The following is a 24,964-nucleotide window of genomic DNA, read 5'->3' as shown; positions in this document are numbered from 1 at the left end:
TTCATATGAGGCACTTTGTCAAAATCCGGGTATACTGTAAATAAACCACATCCCCTGCTTCGCCGCATGATCTCTGCCAGGAACGCCTTGTGGAGATCTACACAGATCTCCTCTTCACAATTCCGTGCTGCCTCTGCTGAATCAGAGGCTTCCTTTCACTGACCAAATAATCGTTGGATTTTTAATAAATCGATCACATTCCCGACTTCCGAGTTCGGGTTTACAGATATGCATTTTACACTGTTGTACTCCTCCTTGTTAAAACAAGACTGCAGTTTTGCGAAAACACCAAACAGCAGTACGCATTGCGACATTAGTAATTTGAATTGTGATAATCAATGCATCCGTGATCTCTGTGCGCATCTCTTTCAAAGTTCTCAGACAAAGGCTAGCTTGGCTCCTCGAGAGATTAACTTTCAGCCTCTTTAATTTTTCCAATATGACTTCTCGACATTATTGAATTTCATTCAGTTCCACACTTTCACTGGATCACTGAATCTTGCCCGTTTCAGGAACACATCCTGCGTCTTCCACTGTTCAGACAGACGCAAGCACTGTTTTTCCTTCTCTGCCGTTTCTTTCATTGCTGTTATTTCCGTCTCGGCCTCTTCATGGAATTGACCAACAATAGTGTTACTTCATCAATTTTGCTGACCATTGTGGGATCATCAGCGAACATCCTTTCCTCTGATATCATGGTCGATACACTGTAAATGGTTGGGCCTGGTTCACTTGCCTGGGGAATTCCTGCAGAGATGTCCTGGAGCTGGGTTACCCACCCTCTTAGTCAAATACGAGCATCTTCCATTGTCTTCCACAACGCTTCAAATACAGGAGACATTGTCCCCAAATTGCATTGACTCCAGTTCTGCGATGGGCCATTTTTCTGCAAATTGCCAAATGCCTCGGTGGTGTCAAGGTCAGTCATTCCTCCCTGTTCTACAGTGTTTGTAATTTCGTGATAGTTAGAGGAAAACATACCATGACAATCTTACTTAAAGTTTTCTCACAGATTGGCACTTTCCCACCACACTGCCTTTGCTTTTCTAAGAATGATATCCTCTTCCTGATGTGAGAAAAGAATCAGACCAATGTCGGAGGACATTCCCGGTGAATTGTGCCTCGCGCCCTGCCCGGAGGACACTCTGTGGCGCTGTTCATTCACCATTTCTTCAAGTCCAACCATTTGCTCTTGATGCAGTGGACATTTGTGGAACTAAAAACGTGGTGTGTAATGCTGTCTCTTGTTTGCAGGAACCTTGTATTATTGGTGCATCCATATCGTCATCGCTAATCTCAGACGTATTTGCTCCAAGAGAAACTTTCTTTTGCGTCTTTCATCCAGCAATCAATGTTATCTATTACCCTTCACATGATGTGGCATTACTATTTGTTTTATTGATGCTTACAATGAATTGTTTCCTTACAAGGAAGCATCAAGGTGTTTGCAAATTTTTCTCTGTATTTAGAGAGTGTTTTTGGATAATTAAATGTGTTTGTGCTGCAGTTTACATCCTGGAGCATACTTGTAACACGCAGGAATATATCTTCAGAATTCCGACTCAATAACAGGCCGAAAGCATTAAAATAATTCAAAAGGTCACACACCCATGAAGGATGCAACTACCAGATATCAGGAAGAGTAAAATGGCAGACTTTCTCCTGCTCTCCATTTCTGTGTCACAATGATTCTGCCTCTGGCGTTGATCCTTCAGACGCTTACGGGCCGGACTGGCCATCAAAATGCGCCTGACTATCAGAGTATTCACCAATAGATTTAAAGCAAATGGGAGCATTGGAGTTGAGACCTTTTCAAACCTCTTGAATCCGATCCGTGTGGAATTTTCATAATACACTTCAGTATACATACAGGGGTATTTAACATTCTTATAGATTCTGGAAACTTCATACCTGAAGTGAGTGGGAATATGTTTGAAATAGAGCAGAGTGCCTGTTGTTGCACGAACCTATTCTGCAGTTTTCTTGGTGTAATATTTTGTTTTCAACTTTGGGCAACAAATGACAACAAACGGATCAGACGAAAACGTGACAGTGATGCAAACAGAACAATCTGTTGCTGCATCACCAGGACAGAGTTAATACTACACAAAGGGGTGATGTTCAGGAATGGCCCTGGGAATTAACAATAACTGATTCGCCACAAGATGACAGAATGATAGTGAGCAGCAGATCTGCAATTGCCATGGCCAACAGGTATTGAGTAGGACATTCAGAGAGACCACACTTTGCCTCGAGACGGATTTGTTTTTCTCAATAGGTTAACTGTAACAATTAGAAACGGGATAAGAGGCTGGGAATTAAAGGTAAGTCATTGTTAGTGCTTGTTTCAAACTGGATGGACAGAAAGTTACAATCTGAAATTTGTCTGTTGACTTGTTGTGAGATGATAATAATTTAAAACAATTTGCAATAATGACTCAACCCAATTCGAATGAAATCATCCACTCCTGGGTTGACAGGGTTAAGCACAGAGAATGCCAGAGGCGGGCAAGCCATTCACCCCTGTGCTCGACGTTTCAATGTTGAATGATAAGTTAGCATACTTCCAGGCAATTTGAGCCACCCAGGATCAACTCCCCATGCAATGATCACTCAGGGACAGGGAATACACCAGAAGAATGAGTAGAATACAAATTTATAACCAGAGGGCTGCAATGTCGGACTGACGAGCACAAACTGTTTTACCCAGGTACAGTCACGGAGTCAAAGAGCAAGAAACAGACCCGTATGCCAAACTTTTCTGCTTTGGCCAGCTTTCCTGAAGTCAACTCGTCCCATTTGCCTGCATGTGGCCTATTTCCATCGAAACCATCCCAATCATGTACACATCCTGATGCTGCTTAAATGTTCTAATTGTACCAGTCTGCACCACTTCCTCTGGCAGCTCGTCCCAGACATGCACCTGCCTCTGATGGACAAGTTGCCCGTCAGGTCCCCTTTAAATCTTTCCCCTCTCATGTTGAACCTACGCCCTCTAGTGTTGAACTGCATAACCCAGAAAAAAAATAGACTTTGCCTGTTCATCTTTTCTGGGCCCTTCATTGTTTTATACACCTCGACAAACACACCGCTCAGACTTAAACGTTGCAGGGGAAAAATACCCCAGCCTAACCAGCCTCTCCTTGTGACTTAATCCATCAGGTCTCAGTAACATACATGGAAATCTTTTTTGCAAACTTTTGAGTTTAGGAGCATTAAACCAAAAGCGATTTTACCAGCATTTGTTCAGCCTCAAATTGCATTCACAAGCCCATGTACACTGACTGATTCAGGGAAACATGGCAATCACCTTCTCTTCACCACCCTGTCTACCTGTGATGCCATTTTCAAGGAACTATTTACCTGAACCCTTTTATCTCTCTGTTCAACGAGACTCTCCACTGCCCTACCATTAGCTGCATAATTCCTGCAGCATTTTGCCTTGTCAAAATTCAATACCCTACATTTTCCGAAATGAAACCACGTCTGCAATTCCTCCACCCACTTGCCAAATTGACCAAGGTCCTTTTTCTCTTTTGGACGATCTCCTTTACTGTCCACTCTCCCAAAAATATCTATGAATTTCCCACCAGTTCCCTTTTGTTATCATATACACCACCCGCTTCTCACACTGTCAATTGTGAGGAAGGTTCACTGGACTCAGAACATGAACTTTGTCGCTGTCTGCACAGATCCTGCCAGAACTGCTGAGTTTCACCAGCGTCATCTGCTTTCATTTCAGTTTTACAGCATGCACAGCTGTTTGTTCCATGAGTCTAGAAGGAAATGGCTATCTGGATGCCGCTGTTTGCTTATTGAGGTGGGGAAACTCAAACGGTTTATGAGGGTCTTGGTACTTCACCTGAAGAGTGGTGACCTGAAAGCTTTGGGAGGCAGCCGCTAAAATGAGGTAGTAACGTGGGATGTCAGTTGAATGGCCACTAGCTGCATTGTCCCTTAACTCTGATTCGACAGAATCGCAATTGACATGAGAAAAATGAAATCCAGGAGCGCAGAATTGAAAAACAAATGACCGGCAAGTAGCTCAAGAAGGAAAGTAAAAATGGATCGGTGGTCGAAGTCTGAACAAATTATTACGATATCATTGATGGGACAGAATTGATTTTCTCCATTTACGGTCATAGAGTATACAACATGGAAAGAGGCCTTTCGGTACAACTCAGCTGTGCCCGCCAGACATCTCAATCTGACCTCGTCCTATTTAACAGCATTCTCCCCCTATACCTTTAATCCGTGGCTGTTCATATTACCGTCGAAATGTTTTTTTTTAAGGTGAATTTGTACCCGCCACACAAGTTCGTCTGCAGCTCGCCCAAACAAGCACCACCATCTGTGTGAAAAAGTCAGTCCTCAGGTCCTTTATAAATTTTTGCCCTCTCACTTTAAGCACATGTCCCCGAGTTTCGGACTCTCCGACCCGAGGCAAAATACTTTGGCTGTTCTCCCTAACCATGCCCATCATGATTAGATAAACCACTGTGCGTTCACCCCTCAGCCTTCAACGTTCCACGAAATAAAAACTCCCAGCCGAATCAGCCTCAACCTAAAATTCAAACACACCATTCGCAGGAACATCCTGATAAGTATTTTCTGCACTCTCTCAAGTATAACGACATCTTAAATGGCAGGAGCTTGAACAACACTGATACACAGAAGATCTTGAGTTGAAAGTCCGTAGCTCCTGAATTTGCACATCGGTGGTCGAGCATCTGTCTGGTATGTTTGCTTATTGTTTGGGGCATTGAGTACAAGAGTCAGGATGTTATGTTGCAGATTTTTAAGACTTTGTTTATACTGCACCTCGAGTGCTTGCGTTCAATTCTGGTCACCAAGTGACATGAGCAATCTGGAGGGAATGCTAAAGAGTTTGAGTGGGATGCTATCTGGATTAGAGAGTATGAGCTCGATGGAGAGAGGTCTGCAGTCCTCCCAGAGCATGAGTTCAAAATAAATTTAAACACAAAACTTGCATGCAGGTGCAAAAAGTAACGAGGAAGGTCAATACAATTTTGTTGTTAATTGCGGCGAGTTTTCGTTTTCACAAATATAAGAACATTTTGCGTCAGTAAATATGGTGAGAATACGATGTGTGTCGTGGGTCACCCCATCTATGGACGGACATAACAGTAATGCACAGTAAAAGTTAGAATGGACTGGTTGTTTAGTGACGACTAGTTTTGAGAAGGTTAGGTTTCCATCTGCTGGAGTTTAGAAATCTATGAGGTGACTTGATTCAACGAGACATGAACTTGTCGAGTGTTCACATTTTGGCTGTCGCATTGGGAGGACAATCTCGAACTCGAGGTAACTGCTTCACAATAATGTGTGGCTCAGTTTAAGGAGGGACGATGTGAACTAGTTAAAAAAAATGGCTGTCAGGCTTTGGTACCCTGGTCCTGAAAGACCTGTGGAGGCAGAGTCGTTGAGTAATGGTTAAAGTAGAGGGGGATGAATTCATGGTCGGCACATAAATGAAGGATTTTCAGGGGTTGGCGCATGTAAGGTTACAGTCAGATCAGTCATAATGGTGGCCAATAGAAGGACAGATTTGAAGGGACCATGCCTTCTCTTGAATCTTGTCGTTAAGTTCATCTGTCAGTTCATACAAACTTGTACAATGCACATATTAATAGCAGGAATCACAAAAGATTTAACACGCATTTTTGACAGAACAGAATGCTTGCAAAATACTCGCACAAAATGAATATCTGATTGAGTGTGCACATTTGTTGCAGGTTCATTGAGCAGTTTCACAGATCATTTCACCAGCTTTCATTTTTTGAGTCAGGTATCACATCCAAGCAAAGCTTTGGATCTCATTTCCAGAGTCAAATGTATTTTATTCAGTGGCAAAGAACATTTAATGATCATCTGAGAAACTTCATTATGCAAGCCCCCGAGTTTCTGTTTTGCGTACGTTCATCATGTCACATTTGAAACAATCCGAAACATTGATAAATCCGATCTAGCAGCTTAGCTCAAAATTAAACCTGGCAAATAGCAATAATATTCAGTCGTCATGAACCTCGGTATCTCATGTTTGTGTTCTGATATGTGTTCGTCAGCAATCCAGAAAATAGAGTGCCTTTAAAGTCATTGTACAGCGAGTAACAGGACGTACTCTGAGAGAGGACAAAATCAAGAATGGCAGATGTTGATGATCTGAAACAGAAACAGAAATTGCTGGAGTACCTCAGCAGATCTGGTAGCATCAGTGGAGTGTGAAACAGAGCTCACTTTCTGATCCTGGTGACCCTGATTCAGAAAGGACAGCAGTTGCAACTGGTGGAGTGCTGAGGAAAGGGGATGTGTCGCTGAAAGGACTCAGCAGATATGAAGAGGCAGAGCCCGCAGACAGAGAGAGAAAAAACACAGAGAAAGAGAGAAAGAATAATGAGAGTTAGAGATGCAAAGCGTGAATGAGAGTTAGCCACATTAATTGCTCCCGTCCCAAACGGCAAGGGAATCAGATTCATGGGAAACCACTCCCTGCAAACTCCCCTCCAAACCACTTAGCATCCAGATGTGGAAACATATTGCTGTTCCTTCAATGCCATTGGATCAAAATCCTAGAATGCCCTTTCTGAGGGCATGGTGCATCTCCATTCAGCACATGGACTGCAGTGGCTCAAGAAGGCAGCTCCCCGTCACCTTCTGAAGGAGAACTACGGATGGGTGATAAATACCGGACCACTCTGTGATTGCCAGGTCCCATGTGGTAATAAGGCCAGCAAGGAGGAAAGCTGACGTTGGAGACAATGAGTAGGTGAGAATAGTTTGGTTGTGCTGAAAGCAGCCCAGGTCATGACAGGGACCAGTATGTGGCCGTGGGCAAAGGACATGGGGAAGTGCACTCAGTGTCGAATACTACCCATCTCAATATTGAAGGCTTTGGGGTTCCCAAGCAGAAAATGTTATTCTGTTCCTCCAGCTTGTGCTGAGCCTGACTGGAGCACTGCAGCAAGCCCCAGACACCGATGTTGACCAGCGAACACAGTGGTGCGTTGAAGTGGCAGGCGACCTGAAACTTGGTGCCATTCCAAGAGAAAGAACATTGGTGTTCGTAAAGGGGTAAATCTGAAAGTTGGAGCAGTGCTCGATCGTGATCGAAATGTCAGTGACTACTTGATAAGTGGTGCTCTTCGAACAGGGGTGCCGAACCCTAACCCTGGCCAGCAGCGCCCTCATACCATCAACGAATAAATTTCAACAGCAAACCAAGAAATTTCGATTTATTACCAATGTGTGGTCTCAATAGCAAAGGTATTTTTGAGATGTTGTGTGGCTAAAACAAGACGGTAGAGCAATTGAATGGACTTTTACATGACAAAAAAATTTATGATGTTAAAATTGATCGAACTCAGTTCGTTCGAGCGAGTTACGTGCGTCCAGTATAATGCTGCACTGACTGATTCTTCCAGTAATTTATCATGATGCGGATCGTCACCTTGGCTCCTATACATAACTTCCTCGGGAGCAAAAAGAGGATCGCCCACAACCGAGGTAGTAGAATCAAACAACATGGTAATTTCAGGACTTTTCCATCAATACAATTGCATCAGTCATTTTCTATCTGTATTTTGGTGAGAACAGTGCCTTGAGTGAATCACTGGCAACGCTATAAACAGGAAGAACCATGTAATAAAGTTTCTAAACATGCTCAATCGGACGATACAATTCCACCATATACTGACTCGCCTCTTCGTGCTGCAGGCACTCACTGAGTCGATACCCTGAGTCCGACAAGGAGGTAAAACAGTCTGCCAACTTTAATTTTCTACCAGGTGGGTCACCTGAGGATTTGTGGTACTTCAATGTGAATCAGATGTTCTTTTTTTCCATTTGAACACATGACAGCAGTGAGTTAATTCCCTGCTGAAATATAATGCATTCAACAACAAGGCCAAGTTGAGCAAGTCAGGTCGACGTAATTATGTCAGAAAAAAAATAGCGGCAGCATTTTGTCAGAGTATTTAAACCATACACACATATGTCAGCCAAGTATCCCTGACTGGAACAGATTAAGAACTCCAATCAGGGAACTCATACTTTATGATCCAGCTGTGTGACCTCGGTACAATCACTGCACAAATGAAACACACTGTCTCATTCATACACACCCTGCAAATGAGAACGTACATGCAATTGGATCACACTCTGCACCCACCAGTCAAGGTATACAGAACATGCATCTGATGCCGAGGATCTCCCATTTGTGATCAATGAAAAAGTTAAAAATATTTTACAACTCAGAGAAAGATATATAATTCTGCAGAGATAGGTGGCATGTCAGAAAATTGTATTGCATAAAGCAAATAATTACTCAAAGATCAATAAGGGGGAAAGTACGAGAGCACAACAGCAAGTTAGCAAAAGATATTAAAAAGACAGAGGCGGGAAAAGATTCTCCAGGCATTCAGTCAAGGAAGCTGCTGGTCCGACAGGAAATGAGCTTGGTGAATTAGCTGTAGAGGTTAAAGAGATGGCATATTAATGAAACTGATACTTCCATCAGTTTTCGCAAGAGAGATGACAAGCGTCTTGATGGTGTTAGCTATAAATCATCAATTGACAGGAAGGAAATAACTCAAAAAAATTACCAGCGAAGTATTGTTGAGTAAATTGTTGGAGTGCTAGTTGAAAAGTAGGCAGGTCGTGATAGATTTCATCCGAGGGTCTCCAATGAAGTCGGTATTCAGATACTTATGTGTTTGTTTTAATTTTCCAAAGTTCATTAGATTCAGTGCAGTGTTAATTTGGACTGGAAAATAGCGAATGTTACTCTTTCATTCGAACGAACCATCGAGGATGAGCCAATAAATGCTGTTTGCCAGTTTACATCCAGGCCTTGTTTAAACGGTAAAACTGAACGGTAAATCTGGCAGGTTGAACGCCATTTCAGGGTGAAATGAACTAATCCGGCTCACGTGTTTTGCGGCAGACTGTAGTTTACTGGATGTTACACGTTGTAATAGACAAGGCTGTTATCTACAGGCAGGAATTAGATGGCCTTGCACTGTACCTTCCTCAGCTCAATAGAATAGATGCCAGCCAACCTGTTTCTTTCCTCAGGAAAGAGAAAGTGGCATTGACAGTAGCCCAGAGGTGGTCCACTCGCTTATTCCAGGGTGAGGAGGGACTGAGGTGCGGCTGCTGCACGGTCTCTGTTTTCTCAGTTGGCTGAATGACTCGTTTCTAATGCTAAAGTGATGCTAACAATGGAGGTTCTGTCCCTGTTCTGCGAGAAGTTGCACATCAATTCATGCCTTATTTTTGAATGAAGCTCCCACCTTCTCGCCCTCACTCCCCGACTGAGGCACGGGATACCCTCAAGTGAAGCAGTCCTCTTGCCTGACAGTAACTGTGTCTTTCAAGTGACATATTTCATGAACAGACCATCAGATGTTGTGTCCAAAAGCACTTCTTGATGCTCGGCAGCCCGTGGGAAAACCTATTCAGGCAGAAAGCAATGATACTGTGCACTAAATTGTCTCTGAAGACATCTTTTCACGCATGTCTCTATTATTTCCAACGATGCAAACTAGAGTTTAATGTTCATGACTGAGGGTCTTGGGAGGCTCCAGCTGTCGGACGTGATCAGCAATGGCCCCTACGCACTGCCGTCCACTTTCCCCATGGGTTGTCCTTTTCTCTGAGCCATCAGTGCCTCCTGCTGACGCCATTAAGCCGTTCCGGGACATATACCTCTTGGAGATCTGAAATCATTGCAGTCAGCACCATATGCTTCTCTTAAAATGACGCGGAAATAAATCTCACTCTCTTTATCTGACTTTACTCTTATTTTAAAAAGCAAGTGTAAGACGTTGTGAACCCGTGCAGTTCGATTGGTCAGACTACCAGGGTTTGAAGCAAAACACACTTTCATCATACACTACAGTTAAAACACAAAGGAAAGAAAGAAGAATTGGGAGAAAACCTCACAGAATAATACAGTATCTAGGTCCTGAATAACATCTGTTCCAATATCGTAACATGCCATAAATACATTCAAAAAATAGACTGTCTCGCATGCATTTCTGCAGTCCAGGCGGAAAGAACATCAAGAGAAAACTCTCAGAAAGTGAGAACTCAAGCATTTCCTTTTAATTCCTCATTCATTCACAGGACGTGGGCATCATTGCTCACGCCTAAGAGCAAACCACATTGCTGTGGATCTGGGGTCAAACGCAGGGCAGACGAGGTAAGGAATAGCAGTTTCGTTCCCTGAAGGACTTTATTGAGCCAGACCCTCCATAATACGACATTTTAATCCAGATGTATATTCAAATCTAATTCCAGTATGTGCTCTTCAGCTGCATTTTGTGGTTTATCGCTCAGTGAGGACAACAGGATGCCCTGCACATCTGCGGCTACGATTGCGGCAGTGGGGACCGATGTGTGGCAGCTTTGAAACCGTATCGTTGACTGAACATTAAATTAAAATCCTGGTTCTTCGCGAGCTTGAACCCATCCCATCATACTGCTTCTGTTGTCCCAGCTTGAAAAAAAAATCACCAGAGCCTCACTAGCTGGTTATTTCCTTTGTATCGAGCACGCCTGTCTCAAACACTGCTCAAAAAAGAACAAAATAGACGTCTTAAAGCCATCATTCTGTCACTGAATCTTCACAACAGGTTAGAGAGAGTGAGGTTCCTAAGTGTACTTGCCTGGATGGGTGACATATTCGCAGACTATTTTGGCTGTTTGACTCACGCCACATAGGATCAGAGAAGCCCCGCAGTATGGAAACAGCCCTTCGGCTCAATGAGCCCACATCAAACACCAAAGCATCACACCCAGACCCATTCCCCCTGTAACCGATCTAACCTACACATCCCTGAACACTACGGGCAATTTAGCAATGCCAATTTACCTAACCTGCACGTCGTTTGACACCACATTGGCAGATTTCCTCTGCATCCAGAAATGGCGCACAGTGTGTACCATCTATCAGCTGTACTGTAGAGATTCACGAAGGCTCCTCAGTCGGTACGTACAAAACCCATGGACACTTGTATGTGGAAGGACCACGGCAGCAGATACTGCAAGTTCCCCTCCAAGGCACTCGCCATCCTGACTTGTCAATGTGCACCATTCCTTCAATGCCACTGAGCCAAAAGCCTGGAACTCCCTCATCAAAACGCAGTGTGTGTCAACATTCAACTCCTGGATGCAACAGTTCATGAAGGCAGCTCACCATCACCTCCTCAAGCGCAACAATGGAGAGACAAGAAGTGCTGGTGCAGTCAACGAATCTTTCATTCATCCAGCTCTTGTTGAGGATCACGTTGTGTCTCAGAGAACCAGAGACTCAAGAAGTACAAAAGAGGCCTTTCGGCCCATCAGGTATGTGTCATCACCTTTTATGACAGAAACCTTGATTGTAGGAGTATTGTATTCGAAACGCAATGGGACCTACACTATTTTACAAATTTCTGAAAATATTTCGAAGTTGATAAGGGGTGTTGATAAGGGAAGCTATTTGGGAAGTTGGAAAGCTATTGGTGATCATTCTTAGGAACAGGATTTATGCACATTTGGAGAAGAATGGTATAATTAGGGACTGTCAGCATGGCCTTTTGAGGGGAAGGTCATGTCTCACTGTGTTGATTGAATTTTTGGAGGAGGTGATGAAGGTGATCGATGAAGTTAGAGCAGTGGATGTTATACACGTGGATTTCAGTAAGGCCTTTGACATGGTCACTCATTGTAGGGTCATCCAGAAGATTAACAGGCATAGGTCCACGGTGACTGGGCTGCAAGTTTCAGAATTAGCATAGAAGGCAAAGGGTAGTGGTGGAAGGGTGATTTTTATTCAGGCTGGAGGGCCATGACTGGCTGTGTTACGCTGTGATCGAGACTGGAACCTCTGCTGCTTGTTATGAACATGCAGATGGGGTGTGTTTGTAAGTATGCAGATGGTGTACAGATCTGTGGATTTTTGCAGAGTGTAGCAATTTGTCAAAAGGTACAGCGGAGTATAGATCAGTAGCCAATGTGGTAGGTCAAATGGTAGATGGAGTTTAATCCAGCTAAGTGTGAGGTGCCGCACTTTGGGAGGTCAAATCTTAAGGAAACTTACACAGTTAATGACAGGTCCCTGGATAGCATTGATGTAAGTAAAGATTTTGGGGTTCATGTCCGTAGCTCCCTGAAAGTGCTCCCCCGCCACCCCCAAGTGGACAGTGTGATTAAGAAGGTGTATAGCATGCTGCCTTTGTTGGTTGGGCAACTATGAGCGAGTGTTATGTTGCCATGATGCAGCTTTATCAGACTTCAGTTAGGCCACACTTTCAATATTGCATTCAAGTCTGTTGTTACATTTCAGAAAACACGTGCAAGTTTTAAACAGAGTGCAGAAGATATTTCCCAGGCTGCTGTCTCGATAGGAATGTATGAGCAAGAATGAGAGACTGGAAAAAGTTGAATTATTTTCTGTGGAGTAGCGGAGTCTCAACTGAGACCTGGCAAAAGGCTTGAAAATGATGAGACACATAGGTAAGGTTGACTGACAGAATCTTTCTTCCCAACGTTGAAATGTCGAATTCTTGCGGCCATGCATTTAAGGTGAGAGTAGGAAATATCAATGGAGACTTGTGGGGCAAGTTTTTCTTTTGTATAGAGTGTGACAGGAATATGGAAAGAGCTGCCAGGGATGCTGGTGGAGACAGGTATAACAGGGGTGTTTAAGGGACTTTATGTAAGCATATGAATATGCAAGAAATGGAGGGATATGGGCCAGGTAAAGAGCAAACGTTTAATTCAGTGTCATGTTTAGCAAAACATCATCGTCTGAAGTGACCAATCCTGTGGTGTGCTGTTCAATATTTTGTGTTCATTAAATAACTGAGGTCATTTCCTCAAGTTGGGGAATCTCGAAACTAGATGGCATCGGTTTAAAGTGAGAGGAGAAAGATGTGAAAGGGCCCTGAGCGGCAACTTTTTCACACAGAAGACGATAGTTGTATAGAACAAGTTCTCAGGAGACGTGGAAGATGCAGGTACAGTTAAAACATTTAAACCACTGTTTTAGTGTATCAGAAAATATTTGTACAGCAATGTGAAGCAAACACTTGCAAATAGGAATAGTTTAGTTTGGGGAATGTGACTATCATAGATGAGTTGGATCACAGGGCTGTTAACCATGCTATACAAATCTATGACTGCATGAATCTTTGAAGAGGCAACAAACTCGGGAAAGATGAATGCGATGCATCTGGATATTCAGAAGTCATTTGATAACGTTTGACTCCTTTAGAAAACACAAGCCCATGGTTTGGGAAACTATACATTAGAGTCAATAACATCACTAAATTATAGAGTTGAGGAAGTTCAGTTTATGGGGTTGGGGAGCATTTTCAGAATGGAAACCTTTAGCTGATGGAGTTTCACAGAGATTTCTGCTGGTGTCACAATTAAATACAATACCAATGAATGTGAGGAAAGTGATATCAATATCTTTGTTCACCCGTTATCCTTCTCATGCCGTCCTCCCATAACTTGAGCTGATACTTTGGGACCATATCCATTTCAGTCGTTATTACATGAAGTTGATCGAGCAAGCCACTTGGATGATCTTTTTAAAGTCATCGCTCATTCACTCCAGGTATCCATTTGTGTACACTTTCAATTTTGCCAAAGGAAAACAATGATGGAATTCCTGAGCATTGTAATGGCCAATTTCTCTCGGCCTGGAAGGCGTTGAAAAAGTATTCCGAGCTTGGGAGTGTTGTGGCAGTGGCTTTCAAGAGCAAGGAAGTGGGTGTCACAATCGCGAATGCAACAAAAACCTCAAAGCAACCAATATCTGCCAAAGGGTTACAGGGATCAAGTAAAAAAAAAAGTAGGTGAGAGGTGTGACAGGGATAAGAAGGTTTGCAATGGCTGCAGGATGTTACAGAAATCAAGAGGACCAGAGAAGTTAGTTAAGTGCACAGTGATAGGGTGGGCTACAATGACTGAATGATGTTACAGAGAAAGGCAGGACATCAAAATATTGTATTATATTACACAAAATGTAATTTCTGTTGTCTTGGTGTGTTATGCTCACCGCTATTCTTGGAAATCGTTTCTTAATCTTCGATGGAGATCACAGTCAGATTTCAACCATCCATAAGTATTGCGTATTTGTGGTGACTTGTTAGTGATTGTATCTTGATTCCAAATGCTATGTTCCTCTCACGTTTGTGACATTATCCCAAATTCATGGTGGCATTGAAACACAGAAACACATGTTAACTGAAAGAAAATCACAATAATCACTTTATAAAGAACAAGTAACAATTTATTTATTTAACCCTAACAGTGAGCAAGTTAAGGGAAGTCGTAACAAACTGAATAGTTTCCTCCGAAGTCCTAACACCTAACTATTCTCTAACTTCACAAAATTCTACAGGCATGCTGTCCCAATAAAACAATTGCCACTTATTTAAAAAAAAGTAATAAGAAAATAAATTCAAATTTACTTTCTCAGTTTCTACACGTCTTTCTTCTGTTGTTCTCTACTTTGCCACTGATCTGGCTGTCAAGGATGTTTTCTTTGCAAAATCTTCTGTGAGGAGTATTGGCTAGAAGTGACGTTGAGCACTTGTAGATGAATCGTGCTTCATTAGACAGCTGAGCAATTTCCTGGGAGAGCTCAATGCTTATTTCTCAGATGGCGGTTCGCTCTCTCACTGATTTTCAAAAACCCTCTCCTTTTCATCTTGGATGGCATATCAGTTTGCAAGCAATAGTTTTGGCTCAATGTTGTAAAAACCGTCAGATTCATATTCAGTTAGCTTGCAATCGCTAAGTGCTTGATTCAAATTATTTGGCTCTGCACAGATATTATTTTTTCCTGTCTCAATCTCGAAGTGTGAAAAAACACCACTTCTGAAAGGAACAAAACACTCAAAATACCAGTGAAACATTCCAATCATTTGATGGACAATGTTTTCTAATCATATATCATCAGACATAAGAATATATACTGCCTACAATAATTCGTGGAAATATTACGATTATTCATGTACTGAAAGATACTTTCAAGTAAACTGTAGATATTATACAGGAAGAAGTTTTTTATTTCAAATTCTCTGGTGAGATGCAGGCATGGCTGGCTGGTTCATCATGTCTTGCCCATCTCTATTGGCCCTTGTGTAGGTGATGGTGAGCTGCCTTCTGAACCACGTCAGCTCATGTGCTGCAAGTTTGACCCACAATGCTGTCAGGTAGGGGTATTCATAAACTGGCACTGGTTTGTGTGGCCAGATTGCTAAAAGAGCCATCTCTGAGATAGCAGGAACTGCAGATGCTGGAGAATCTGAGATAACAATGTGTCGAGCTGCTTGAACACAGCAGGCCAAGCAGCATCAGAGGATCAGGAAGGCTGATGTTTCGTGCCAAGGCCCTTCTTCAGAAAAGAAAGGTCTAGGCCCAAAACGTCAGCCTTCCTGCTCCTCTGATGCTGCTTCGCCTGCTGTGTTCATCCAGCTCTACACCTTGTTGTTCCTGTTCTGTGCTATCTGCTAGCAAGTGAATCTTTGATTGACTCCAATGCCGGAACCTGCTGCAAATTTTCATCTTTACTTGATGAGCTTTACAATAGCACCTTTGCAAATACGTTCCAGAAAGCAAAGTGCAGCGTATCGTGGAGATCACCTTTGTCTGCTGCACAGGTTTCCTCCTTAATGAACTCAGCTAAATATGATCTCTCATTCGCAGAAACATGCAGACTGTACCTCATTACCTTGCACTTATTGAGAAAGCTCAACCAAGTTGTTGAGACACGATTTTCGAAGCACAAAGCCATGTTGACTGTCCCTGATCAGTCTTTGCCTTTCCAAACACATTTAGATCCCATCTCTCAGACTCGCCTCCAATAACTTATCCGCCACGTTGACATTCTCACTGATCTTTAGTTCCTTAGCTTTACCTTACCACCTTTCTCAAAGAAAGGCACCGCATTCGCCAACCCTGCCAGTACTTGGACACCCCAGTCAACACCGCTGTAATGCTGTTTGCCAAAGCTATCTCATGTCCCTTTTTGGCCCTCATGATTTCCCTCTTGACTACACCAGTGCCAGCTTACCAAATGTTTACAATTCACAGAAATGAGTCACAGGGACTTATGGAAGCCATGGTGTCAAATTTGTGAACAAACACAAAGATAGTACAGTAACTAATTTGGAAAGAGTACAGAGGAGTTTACAAAACTATGTAGACTTCTACCTGTGTGGACAAGAAGGTGGCAACAGGAATGTAATAAAGGATTACGTTAAGTTGTCCATTTTGGCAGAAAAAATAACAATAAAGTTTATTACATCGTGGGAGCTTTCACAGCTCTGAGATGCAGAGAAATCTTGGAGTTATTGTGCATGAATCAAAGCAATTGTTTGCTGACACAGAGGTAAAAAGAAACTTGAAAAGCAAATAAAATAATGCAATTAATCATGTAAATAATTGAGGTAAAAAGGAGTAAATGCTTCTATAATACAGGGAAATGGAGTGTGCAGTACTGCACACATTGAGGATGAATGTCAGTGAACTAGAGAAATACCTAGAAGACATAGCATATGTAAGAAAGAAAGCATATCTAAGGACAGTCTTGGTTTCCCTGTGCTGGCATTTAGAAGAGAAAGAAGTGACTTAATTGAAAGATGTAAGATCTTGAAGGATTTTAAGAGGCTTGGCAGGGAGAAAATATTTTCTCTCATGGGTGAATACGGAATTGAAGGTCACTGTTTGAAAACCAGTGTGGCCCATGTAGAACAGAGATCGCACAAATGAAGTTCTCTCATGGGATCATGTGTCCTTAAACTTCACTTCCTGAAAAGGTGTGGAAGAACAGTCCTTGAATATTTTCAGATGGGAACTTATTTTTCATTAAACAAGAAAATGAGCAGGAATGTACATTTGATGCTTCCATCAGATCAACCATGGTGCATTTAATTTTGGAGTAATTCCATCGAGGTTGAGTTGCCTACTTCTGTTCCAAATGATTGTCCTTTTGGCTTGCAAAAGTGAAAGGACTTGGTCTGCACTTTGACCCTGCTGGGTCCTCGCGGATCTTGACAGCTTTGATGACGCAGTCCCAGCCTGTTTTAGGACTAGGGTTAGTATATTTCAAACAGAAATGAGGAGAAGTTACTTCTCTCAAAGGAGGATGAATCTGTGGAAATAGCTCCTCCAGGTTGCTGGGGAATGAAGTCAGTTTAAGGAGGAGACAGAAGGACTGGTGATTAGGAATGGATTGAAAGATTTTGCGCGCGGACAGGAAAGTGGAGTTGCGGCAAGATATGATCAACCATGATTGCATTAAACGGCAGAGCAAGCTCGAGAGGCTTAATGGTTTACCCTGCAAAACATTACAATCCTCTCATGGAAGGTAGACTGGCTTTGGGGACAGTTTAGAGAAGGTCCCCTTGGCTGATCCCGGGATTGGGAGAACTGTATGATGTGGAGAGGTCAGATGAGGAGATGCTGGGCCTGTACTCAATGGTGTTAAGTAAAATAGGAAGCGATCTGATTGAAACATATTCAGTTCTCACTTTTTTTCTTTATTAATGAGATGAAATATTGACATAACTGGATATTTCAGCACACACTTTACCTGGTCTCTGAACTTCGATTGAGTGACCCCATAAATAAAAGTGTTTGTGCAGCAACTTAAATCTCGCATCATCCATCCGACTTGCTTAAAGATATATTCCGATTCATTGTAATCCCTCTGGGGATCGATTCCTAAAATGGTATAATATAAGAATTCTATGACATGCACAGACCACAGGAGGATGAAACTGCCGGATATGGTGAAGAGTAAAATCATAGATTTCCTTCGGCTCTCCATCTCTGGGTCACTGCTACTCTCTCCTTTGCTCTGACCCCGCAGTCTCTTCCGGATCTGACTGGCCAGTAAAATGTGCCTGACCGTCAGAGCATTGAGCAACAGAATTAAAGCGAATGGGAGCAAAGGGGTTAAAACTGTAACAAACCAATCAAATCCCACCCATCCAGGATCGTTATAATAGCTGGCTTTTGCAGCACAGAACCATGGCACATTGTCGATTATCACCATGCTTTCGTACGTAAAGTACCAGGGGACATTTTTGAAGCAGAGCAGGGTCGATGTTACTACTAGAACCACAGCTGCATTTCTCGCAGTGCAGTATTTTGATTTCAGTTTCTGGCAACAAATTGCCACAAATCGATCAGAGGAAAATGTGACAGTGAACCAGACAGAGCAATCTGTTGCTGCAGACACCAGGGCAGAATTAATACTACACAAAGGGGTGATGTCCAGGAATGATCCTGGGAAATAATAATAACTGATTCGCCACAAGATGACAGAAGTGATAATGACCAGAAGATCTGCAGTTGCCATGGCCACCAGGTATTGAGTAGTACATGCAGAGAGACCACACTTTCCACGAGACAGGATTATAATTCCTAGTAGGTTAACTGTAACAAATGGAAAAGGATTAAGAGGCTAAGAATTAATGGTCAGTCATTGTTAGTGCTTGGTTCAAACTGAATGGATAGAACATTACAATCTGAAACTTGTCTGTTGGCTTGTGGTGAGTTGAAAATAATGTAAAACAAATTGCAATCTTGACCCAATCCACTTGCACTCCTGGGTTGACAGGGTTAAGCAAGGAGATTGAATATTCATTTGCTGCCAGAGGCAGGGGAGCCATTTATCCCCCATGCCCCATCTTTAGATGTTGAACGAAGTATCAGCACTCTTCCAAATAATTTGAGACGCCCAGGTTCACCTCCCTATTCAATGATCAATCGGAGGTAGGGAGAAGCCCAGAAGAAACTGGGGATTCCAGATTTGCAGAGGGCTGCAATGTAGGACTAACGTGAGCAGAAATGTTTTTCTCAGGGACAGTCGCATAGTGATGGAGTCATACAGCACAGAAACAGACCCTTAGGTCAAACTCGCCCATGCTGGCCAGCATTCCGAAACTGAATGAGTTCTATTTGCCTGGATGTGGTCCATTTCCCTCTCAACCTTTCCCATCCATGTACCCATCTCAATGCCTTTTAAGTGTTCTCATTATACCAGCCTCTATCACTTCCTCTGGCAGCTCATTCCAAACATGTATCATCCTCTGGTGAACAAGTTGACTCTCAGGTTTCTTTAAAATCTCACTTGTGCCACCTTAAACCTGTGCCCTCTAGTTTTGGACTGCATAATCCTGGGGTCAAAAAATAGTCATTTCCTATTCATCTTATCTGTGCCCTTTGTTATTTTATAAACCTCTCTCAGGCTACACTCAGACTTTGATGCTACAGGGAAAAACAAAGTCCGAGCCTTTTCGACTGCTAGTTACGACTTAGAGACACAAGTTTGATAACATCCATGGAAATCTTTTCATGTACCCTTTCCAGTTTAATAACATCCTTCCCATCGCAGGGCGACGAGAATTGTGTGCACTACTCCAAATGTGGCTTTCTCAATGTTTTTTTTCAGCAACAACTCATGTGCTCAATGCACTGACCAATGAAGGGAAGTATGCCAATTCACCCTTTCTTAATCACCCTGTCGATCTTTGATGCCACTTGCAAGGAGCTTATGTACCTTCGCCCTTTTATCCCTTATTTTGAGGTCACTGCCCAGGGCACCAGCATTAGCTGGATGATTCCAGTCCTGTTTTGACTTACAAAAATGGAGCACCTCGCATTTGCCTCAATTAAACTACGTATGGCAACCCTCTGCCCACTGGCCCAGTTAATCAAGGTCCCTTTCTGCTCTTGGATCACCCTTTTCACTTTCTACTCTCCCACCAATGTCTATGAATCTTGAGAATTATCTAATCCAGCCATTTGAGGACACTGAGTCTTCCAGCACATTTCAGGCAGACTCTTTCTTTATTATCAATGGTGTGAAAGCTAACATGGCCTCTCAGCATGAAAGGTATTGAATAAATTAATCAGCAAGACTGTACTAACTGGCATGGCAGACTTGAATGAATAGCCGATTCCTCTTCCCATGTGCTGATGTTCCTCAAGCAAGCTGTAAATCATGGCACATGGCCAATCTGATTTCTTTTCCATTAGAAACTTACTTCCTTATTGTTTTCTTTTGCTATCTGATTCCAGAAAGAAAAGAAATCCTATTTCATAATTTTGTGACATTCATTTCTTTAAATCTTCCATTGTAATATTCAAGGCAGCTGTTTAATGAACTGTTCAAAGAGCATCATTGTATTTTGAAACTGTGTGGAAGGAGAGCAGTGTCACCCATCTGCTCATCAATAATGTTCAGAACTTCATTAGAAGACTAAACAGCAGACAGTATTATGCTTATGCTTAAAGCAGGAGATAGAAGAGTTCTGAAGAACCATCGATAAGCCAACTAAACAAGATAATAATCGAATGAAGACGGCATTTGATAGGTTGGGCATGGATGACAAATTTCCCTGTGCAGAAATGGCAGTTGTCACAGGGTAGAGATTTAAGGTAACGAGTAGAATGGTTAGAGGGCATGATGGAAAAACATTTTCATCCAGAAGGTGGTTCTGCCGCTCTCTCCCATGGGATTTCCATTTGAACCTTTCCTTGCAAAATCTCTCTTTTGGTTGGAGACCCTGCAGCCCTCAGAACTCAATATCGACTTTCATTTTATTTGAACCAGTTCACCTCCTTTCATGGTCTTTACCCCAGCCCCCACGTCTCAAGCTTTGTGATCACATGGACTACTTTCAGCACTGCTAACTCATTTTCACCTCATCATTAACCTCATTGCCAGGTTTCCTCCTTCCTTGTCTTTCTGTCAACCATCCGTTTGTCTGATTAACTGCTGTTCTTACTTTCTGGGCTCTGGCTCCACCTATCTCCTCACTCCTTCCCATCAGTTCCCTTTCAGGATCATACATACCACCTTTATCTTGCTACTGTCAGTTCTGAAGTAGGTTCACTGGACACAAAACATGAAGTTTGTTGATGTCTGTACAGATACTTCCAGAGCTGTCTACTTTCATGTCAGTTTTCCAGCATCTGCAGCTGATTTTTTCATTCATCTAGATGGTGTTGGGTATCTGAATGCCGCTGCCACGTTTGGTCACTGAGGTGGAAAAAACTGAAGCAGTTACAAGGGTTATGGTAATTTCCCGGCAGAGTGGTAACCTGCAAGGTTACGTTGGAAGCAGCGAGAATGTGGTATTAAAATGGGGTGTCAGTTGAATGGCCACTGACTGAATTGTCCCTTGATTCTGGTTCTATGGAACCATAATTGACATGCGAAAAATGTTACTCCTCGGATCCTTTTTAAATCTTTCCCCTCTCACCTTAAACCAGTGCCTTCTCATTCCATACCCTCAGAGGAAAGCCTTGGCTCATTACCTGATCCATACTTCTCAGGATTTTGTCAGCCTCTCAGCCTCCAGGATTCCAGAAATAAAGTGAGCAGCCTATTCAGCCTCTCCATAAAACTCAAAACCTTCAGCTCCAGCAGCGTCATTGAAAATCTTTTCTGCACTCTCTCAACTACAGCAACATGTTGAATGGCAGGAACTCGAACAGTACTGATGTGCAGATGATCTTGGGTTTCAAATTTGTAGCTGAAAATGGTCAGACAAGTGCATAGGGTGGTAAAAACGGCATGTGGCATGCTTGCCTTTACTGGTTGAGGCATTGAGTAGAAGAGTCAGGATGTTATGTTGCAACATCGTAAGACCGTGGCTAGGCTTCTCATAAAGTGTTGCATTCAATTCTGGTCGCCACATTACACCAAGGATCTGGAAAGGATGCAGAAGGCCTTTGTCAAAATGCTGCTTTGATGTGAGGTATGAGTGATACAGAGAGCGGTCTCTTCTTCTCCCAGAGCAAGAATTGAAAAGAAATTTTAAACAAAAAAAAACTTACCTACAGGGACAAAAATAAACGAAGATGATCAACACTGTCGCTGTGAATTGAGACGGGAATTTATGACAAAAATAAGAATGATTTGTTACAGTAAATAATGTGAGACGACTGTGTATGCCATTGGATAGATATACCTGTATTAGAAGCGCACTTCCACGTGTTGTAAAAGCTAGGATGAGCGAGTTGTCCTGTCATGAACATTTCTTCAGAAGGTTAATTTTGCATCTGCAGAAGTCTAGAAATCTAAGATTTGAATAGATTTCAACACAGAAGAGTTTATAGAGTCGCGACAGGTTGACTACCAAGAGAACATTCCATATGGGAGGATAGTATCGAAGGAGAGGTAAATATTTCAAAATAATTGGTGGCTCAGTTTAAGGAGGGAAGAGGCGACATTTTATTAAAATTAAAGGTGGCCATCAGTCTTTGATAGTCTTGTCCTGAAATGCCTGTGGAGGGAGAATCTTTGAATATTGTTTAAAGTAGAGGGGGATGAATTCTTGGTCAGCACAGAAATGAAGGATTTTCAGGGGTTGGTGGATTTAAGGTTCAAATCAGTTCAGCCATGACGGTAGTCAATGGAGGGGCAGATTTGAAGGGAGTAAGCCTTCTCTTGAATCGAATTGGTAAGTTCATCTGTAAGCTCGTACAAACTTGTACACTGCACATGGTAAGAACAGTAATCACAACAGAGCTTAATATATCATTTTTAACAGACCAGAACGCTTACAAAATACTTGGACAAAATGAATATCTGATTGAGTGCGAGCATTTGTTTCAGGTTATGATTTGAGCAGGGTGTCAAATCCAAGCAAAGTTTCATTTCTCTTTCAGTTCTCAAAGCCTGGGGCCATTCATTCAATGGCGAAGAACATTTAATGATCATCCAAGAACCTTAGTAGTGCAAGCCCCTGGTGTTTCTGCTTTCAATACATTCATCATATTACACTTGAAAAAATCTGAAACATTGAGAAATCAAATCTAGCAGCTCAGCTCAAAATTAAACCTGGCTAATACCAATAATATTCAGTCATGAACCACAGTGTCTCAGGATTATGTTCCAATATGAGTGGTCAGCAATCCAGAAACTGGAATGCCTTTTAAGTCATTTCTTTGTCGAGTAAGAAGACGTACTTATAGAAAGGATAAAACAAAGAATGGTATATGGTAATGATCTGAAACAGAAACAGAAATTGCTGGAGTATCTCAGCTGGTTTGGTTACATTTGTGAAGTGAGAAACAGAGTTCACTTTCTGAACCCAATGACCCTTCTTCAGAAAGGACAACAGTTGGAAAACGTGCAGTGCCGAAGACAGGGGATGTGGGAGGGGGTTCAAATGAGTCAGCGGGTAGGTGGACGCAGAGCCCACAGAGAGAAAGAGAGAGAGAGAGAATGGAAGAAAGTTAGACAGGCAAAGGGTGGATGATCATAAGCCACATCAATCACTTCCATGCTGAAGGACAAGGGCAGCAAATACACGAGCAAACCATTCCCTTCAAATTCCCCCGCACGCCACTCACCAATCTGACATGGAAACAGATTGCTGTTCCTTCAATGTCACTGGGTCAAAATCCTGGAATAAAATCCCTGAGGGCATTGTTAGTCTTCCTTCAGCACATGGGCTGCAGATGACTCAAGAAAGCAGCTCACCACCATCTTCTCAAGGCCGGCTGTGGACGGGTAATAAATGCCAGACCAGCCAGTGATTGCCAGGTCCGATGAAGGAATAAAGCCACGGGAGTCGGAATGTTGATCTTGGGGCATAATGAGGCCGTAAAAATAGGTTGGCTATTATAAAAACAGACCATGTCATGACACAGCCTGGGTAGGGTGGGTAAAGGACATGGAAAAAGGCGCTCAGGGTTTAATATTATTGTCTAAATATTCAAGGCTTCAGGGTTCTGAGGCAGAAAATGTGATTCTGTTCTTCCAGCTATCACTGATCTTGACCGGAGGACTGCAGCATACCCGAGGCATTGATGTTGGCCAGGGAACACAGTGGTGTCTTGGAATGGCAGGCAAACAGAAACTCAGTGTCATTCATACAGCAACAACATTCGTGTTCATTAAGAAGTGGATGTGAATGTTGTAACAGTGCTCATTGTGACTGAAAAGCTAGTGATGACATGATAACTGTTCCTTTTGGAATAGTTCAATAGAAAACCAAGAAATTTCGACTTATAACCAATGGATGATCTCAATATTAAAGCAATTCTTAATATATTGTGCTGATAAAATACAATGGTAACTCAAAGTTACCATTGTATTTTATACAATCGACTTGATTGTCAGCATCGATCCACCTTCGTTCATTTGAGCGAGTGATATGCTTCCAATACAATTCCGCACAAACAGAAATTTCATTAATTTATCATGATGTGAATCAAATCTCTGGCTCCTATGCATAACTTTCTCAGATACACACAGAGGATTGTTCACAGCTGGGGATAGTAGAATCAAACTGGATAGTAATTTTGTGACTTTCCGTCAATGTAATTGTGTCATTTTCATCTCTATTTTGGTGAGCATCAGGCCCTTATCTAACATTCTCAGTTGAAAAGTGAAAGCAGAGAGCATCGCACAAGCAATTTACACAAACACAGTGCCTTGAGTGACTCACCAGGAACACCAATAACAGCAAGAACCAGATAATAAATTTTCTGAATGTGCTCAATCGGCCGATGCATTTCCACGTTTGCTGACCAGTCCCTTTGTGCTGCAATCGCTGAGTTGATACTCTGAGTCCGACTTGGAGGTAACACAGTCTGACAGCTTTTATTGTCTGTCCTGTGGGTCACCCGAGGAACTGTGGGACTTAAACGTCAACCAGATTTTCTTTAGCTCCCACTTGAACAGATTACACCAGGGAGTTAACTCCCTGTTGAAATGTAATGTATTCAACACCAAGGCCCAATTGCGCAAGCCAGATCACAGTAAATATGTAAGAAAAAAAGTAGAGGCAGCATTTTGTCATGTGTAGTGCTCTCCACGTGCAAGACATCAATCCCTCTCTGCAGACTTCACACACAAGAAATAGTGGCCCCACAGCTGGCAGAGACATCAGCACTGATACAGACTCTCCGACCAATA

General features: G+C 42.5%; 1 protein-coding gene across 1 annotated transcript; it reads right to left on the bottom strand.

The window, feature by feature from the left end:
* Nucleotides 1–17,536: 17,536 nt before the first annotated feature.
* LOC132207537 (probable G-protein coupled receptor 139) lies at nt 17,537–24,609 on the bottom strand. The gene is made up of 2 exons (XM_059643453.1): nt 24,495–24,609; nt 17,537–18,462 (listed from the first exon to the last, which is right to left on the bottom strand). Exons 1-2 carry the CDS (start codon nt 24,559–24,561, stop codon nt 17,549–17,551), a joined length of 981 nt encoding a protein of 326 aa, XP_059499436.1. The 5' UTR covers nt 24,562–24,609; the 3' UTR covers nt 17,537–17,548.
* Between the last annotated feature and the right edge of the window lie 355 nt (nt 24,610–24,964).

Source organism: Stegostoma tigrinum, chromosome X (assembly GCF_030684315.1).
Source record: "Stegostoma tigrinum isolate sSteTig4 chromosome X, sSteTig4.hap1, whole genome shotgun sequence".
Classification (NCBI taxonomy): domain Eukaryota; kingdom Metazoa; phylum Chordata; class Chondrichthyes; order Orectolobiformes; family Stegostomatidae; genus Stegostoma; species Stegostoma tigrinum.
Note: the sequence above shows the minus strand (reverse complement) of the source record. Positions and strands in the feature narration are given on the sequence as shown.

Coding starts and splice junctions, on each gene's coding strand:
- LOC132207537 (XM_059643453.1), bottom strand. CDS start 24,561: ATGCATCGGCCGATTGAGCACATTCAGAAAATTTATTATCTGGTTCTT. Junction 18,463..24,494: donor TGCTGTTATTGGTGTTCCTG/GTGAGTCACTCA, acceptor CATTTGTTACAG/TTAACCTACTAGGAATTATA.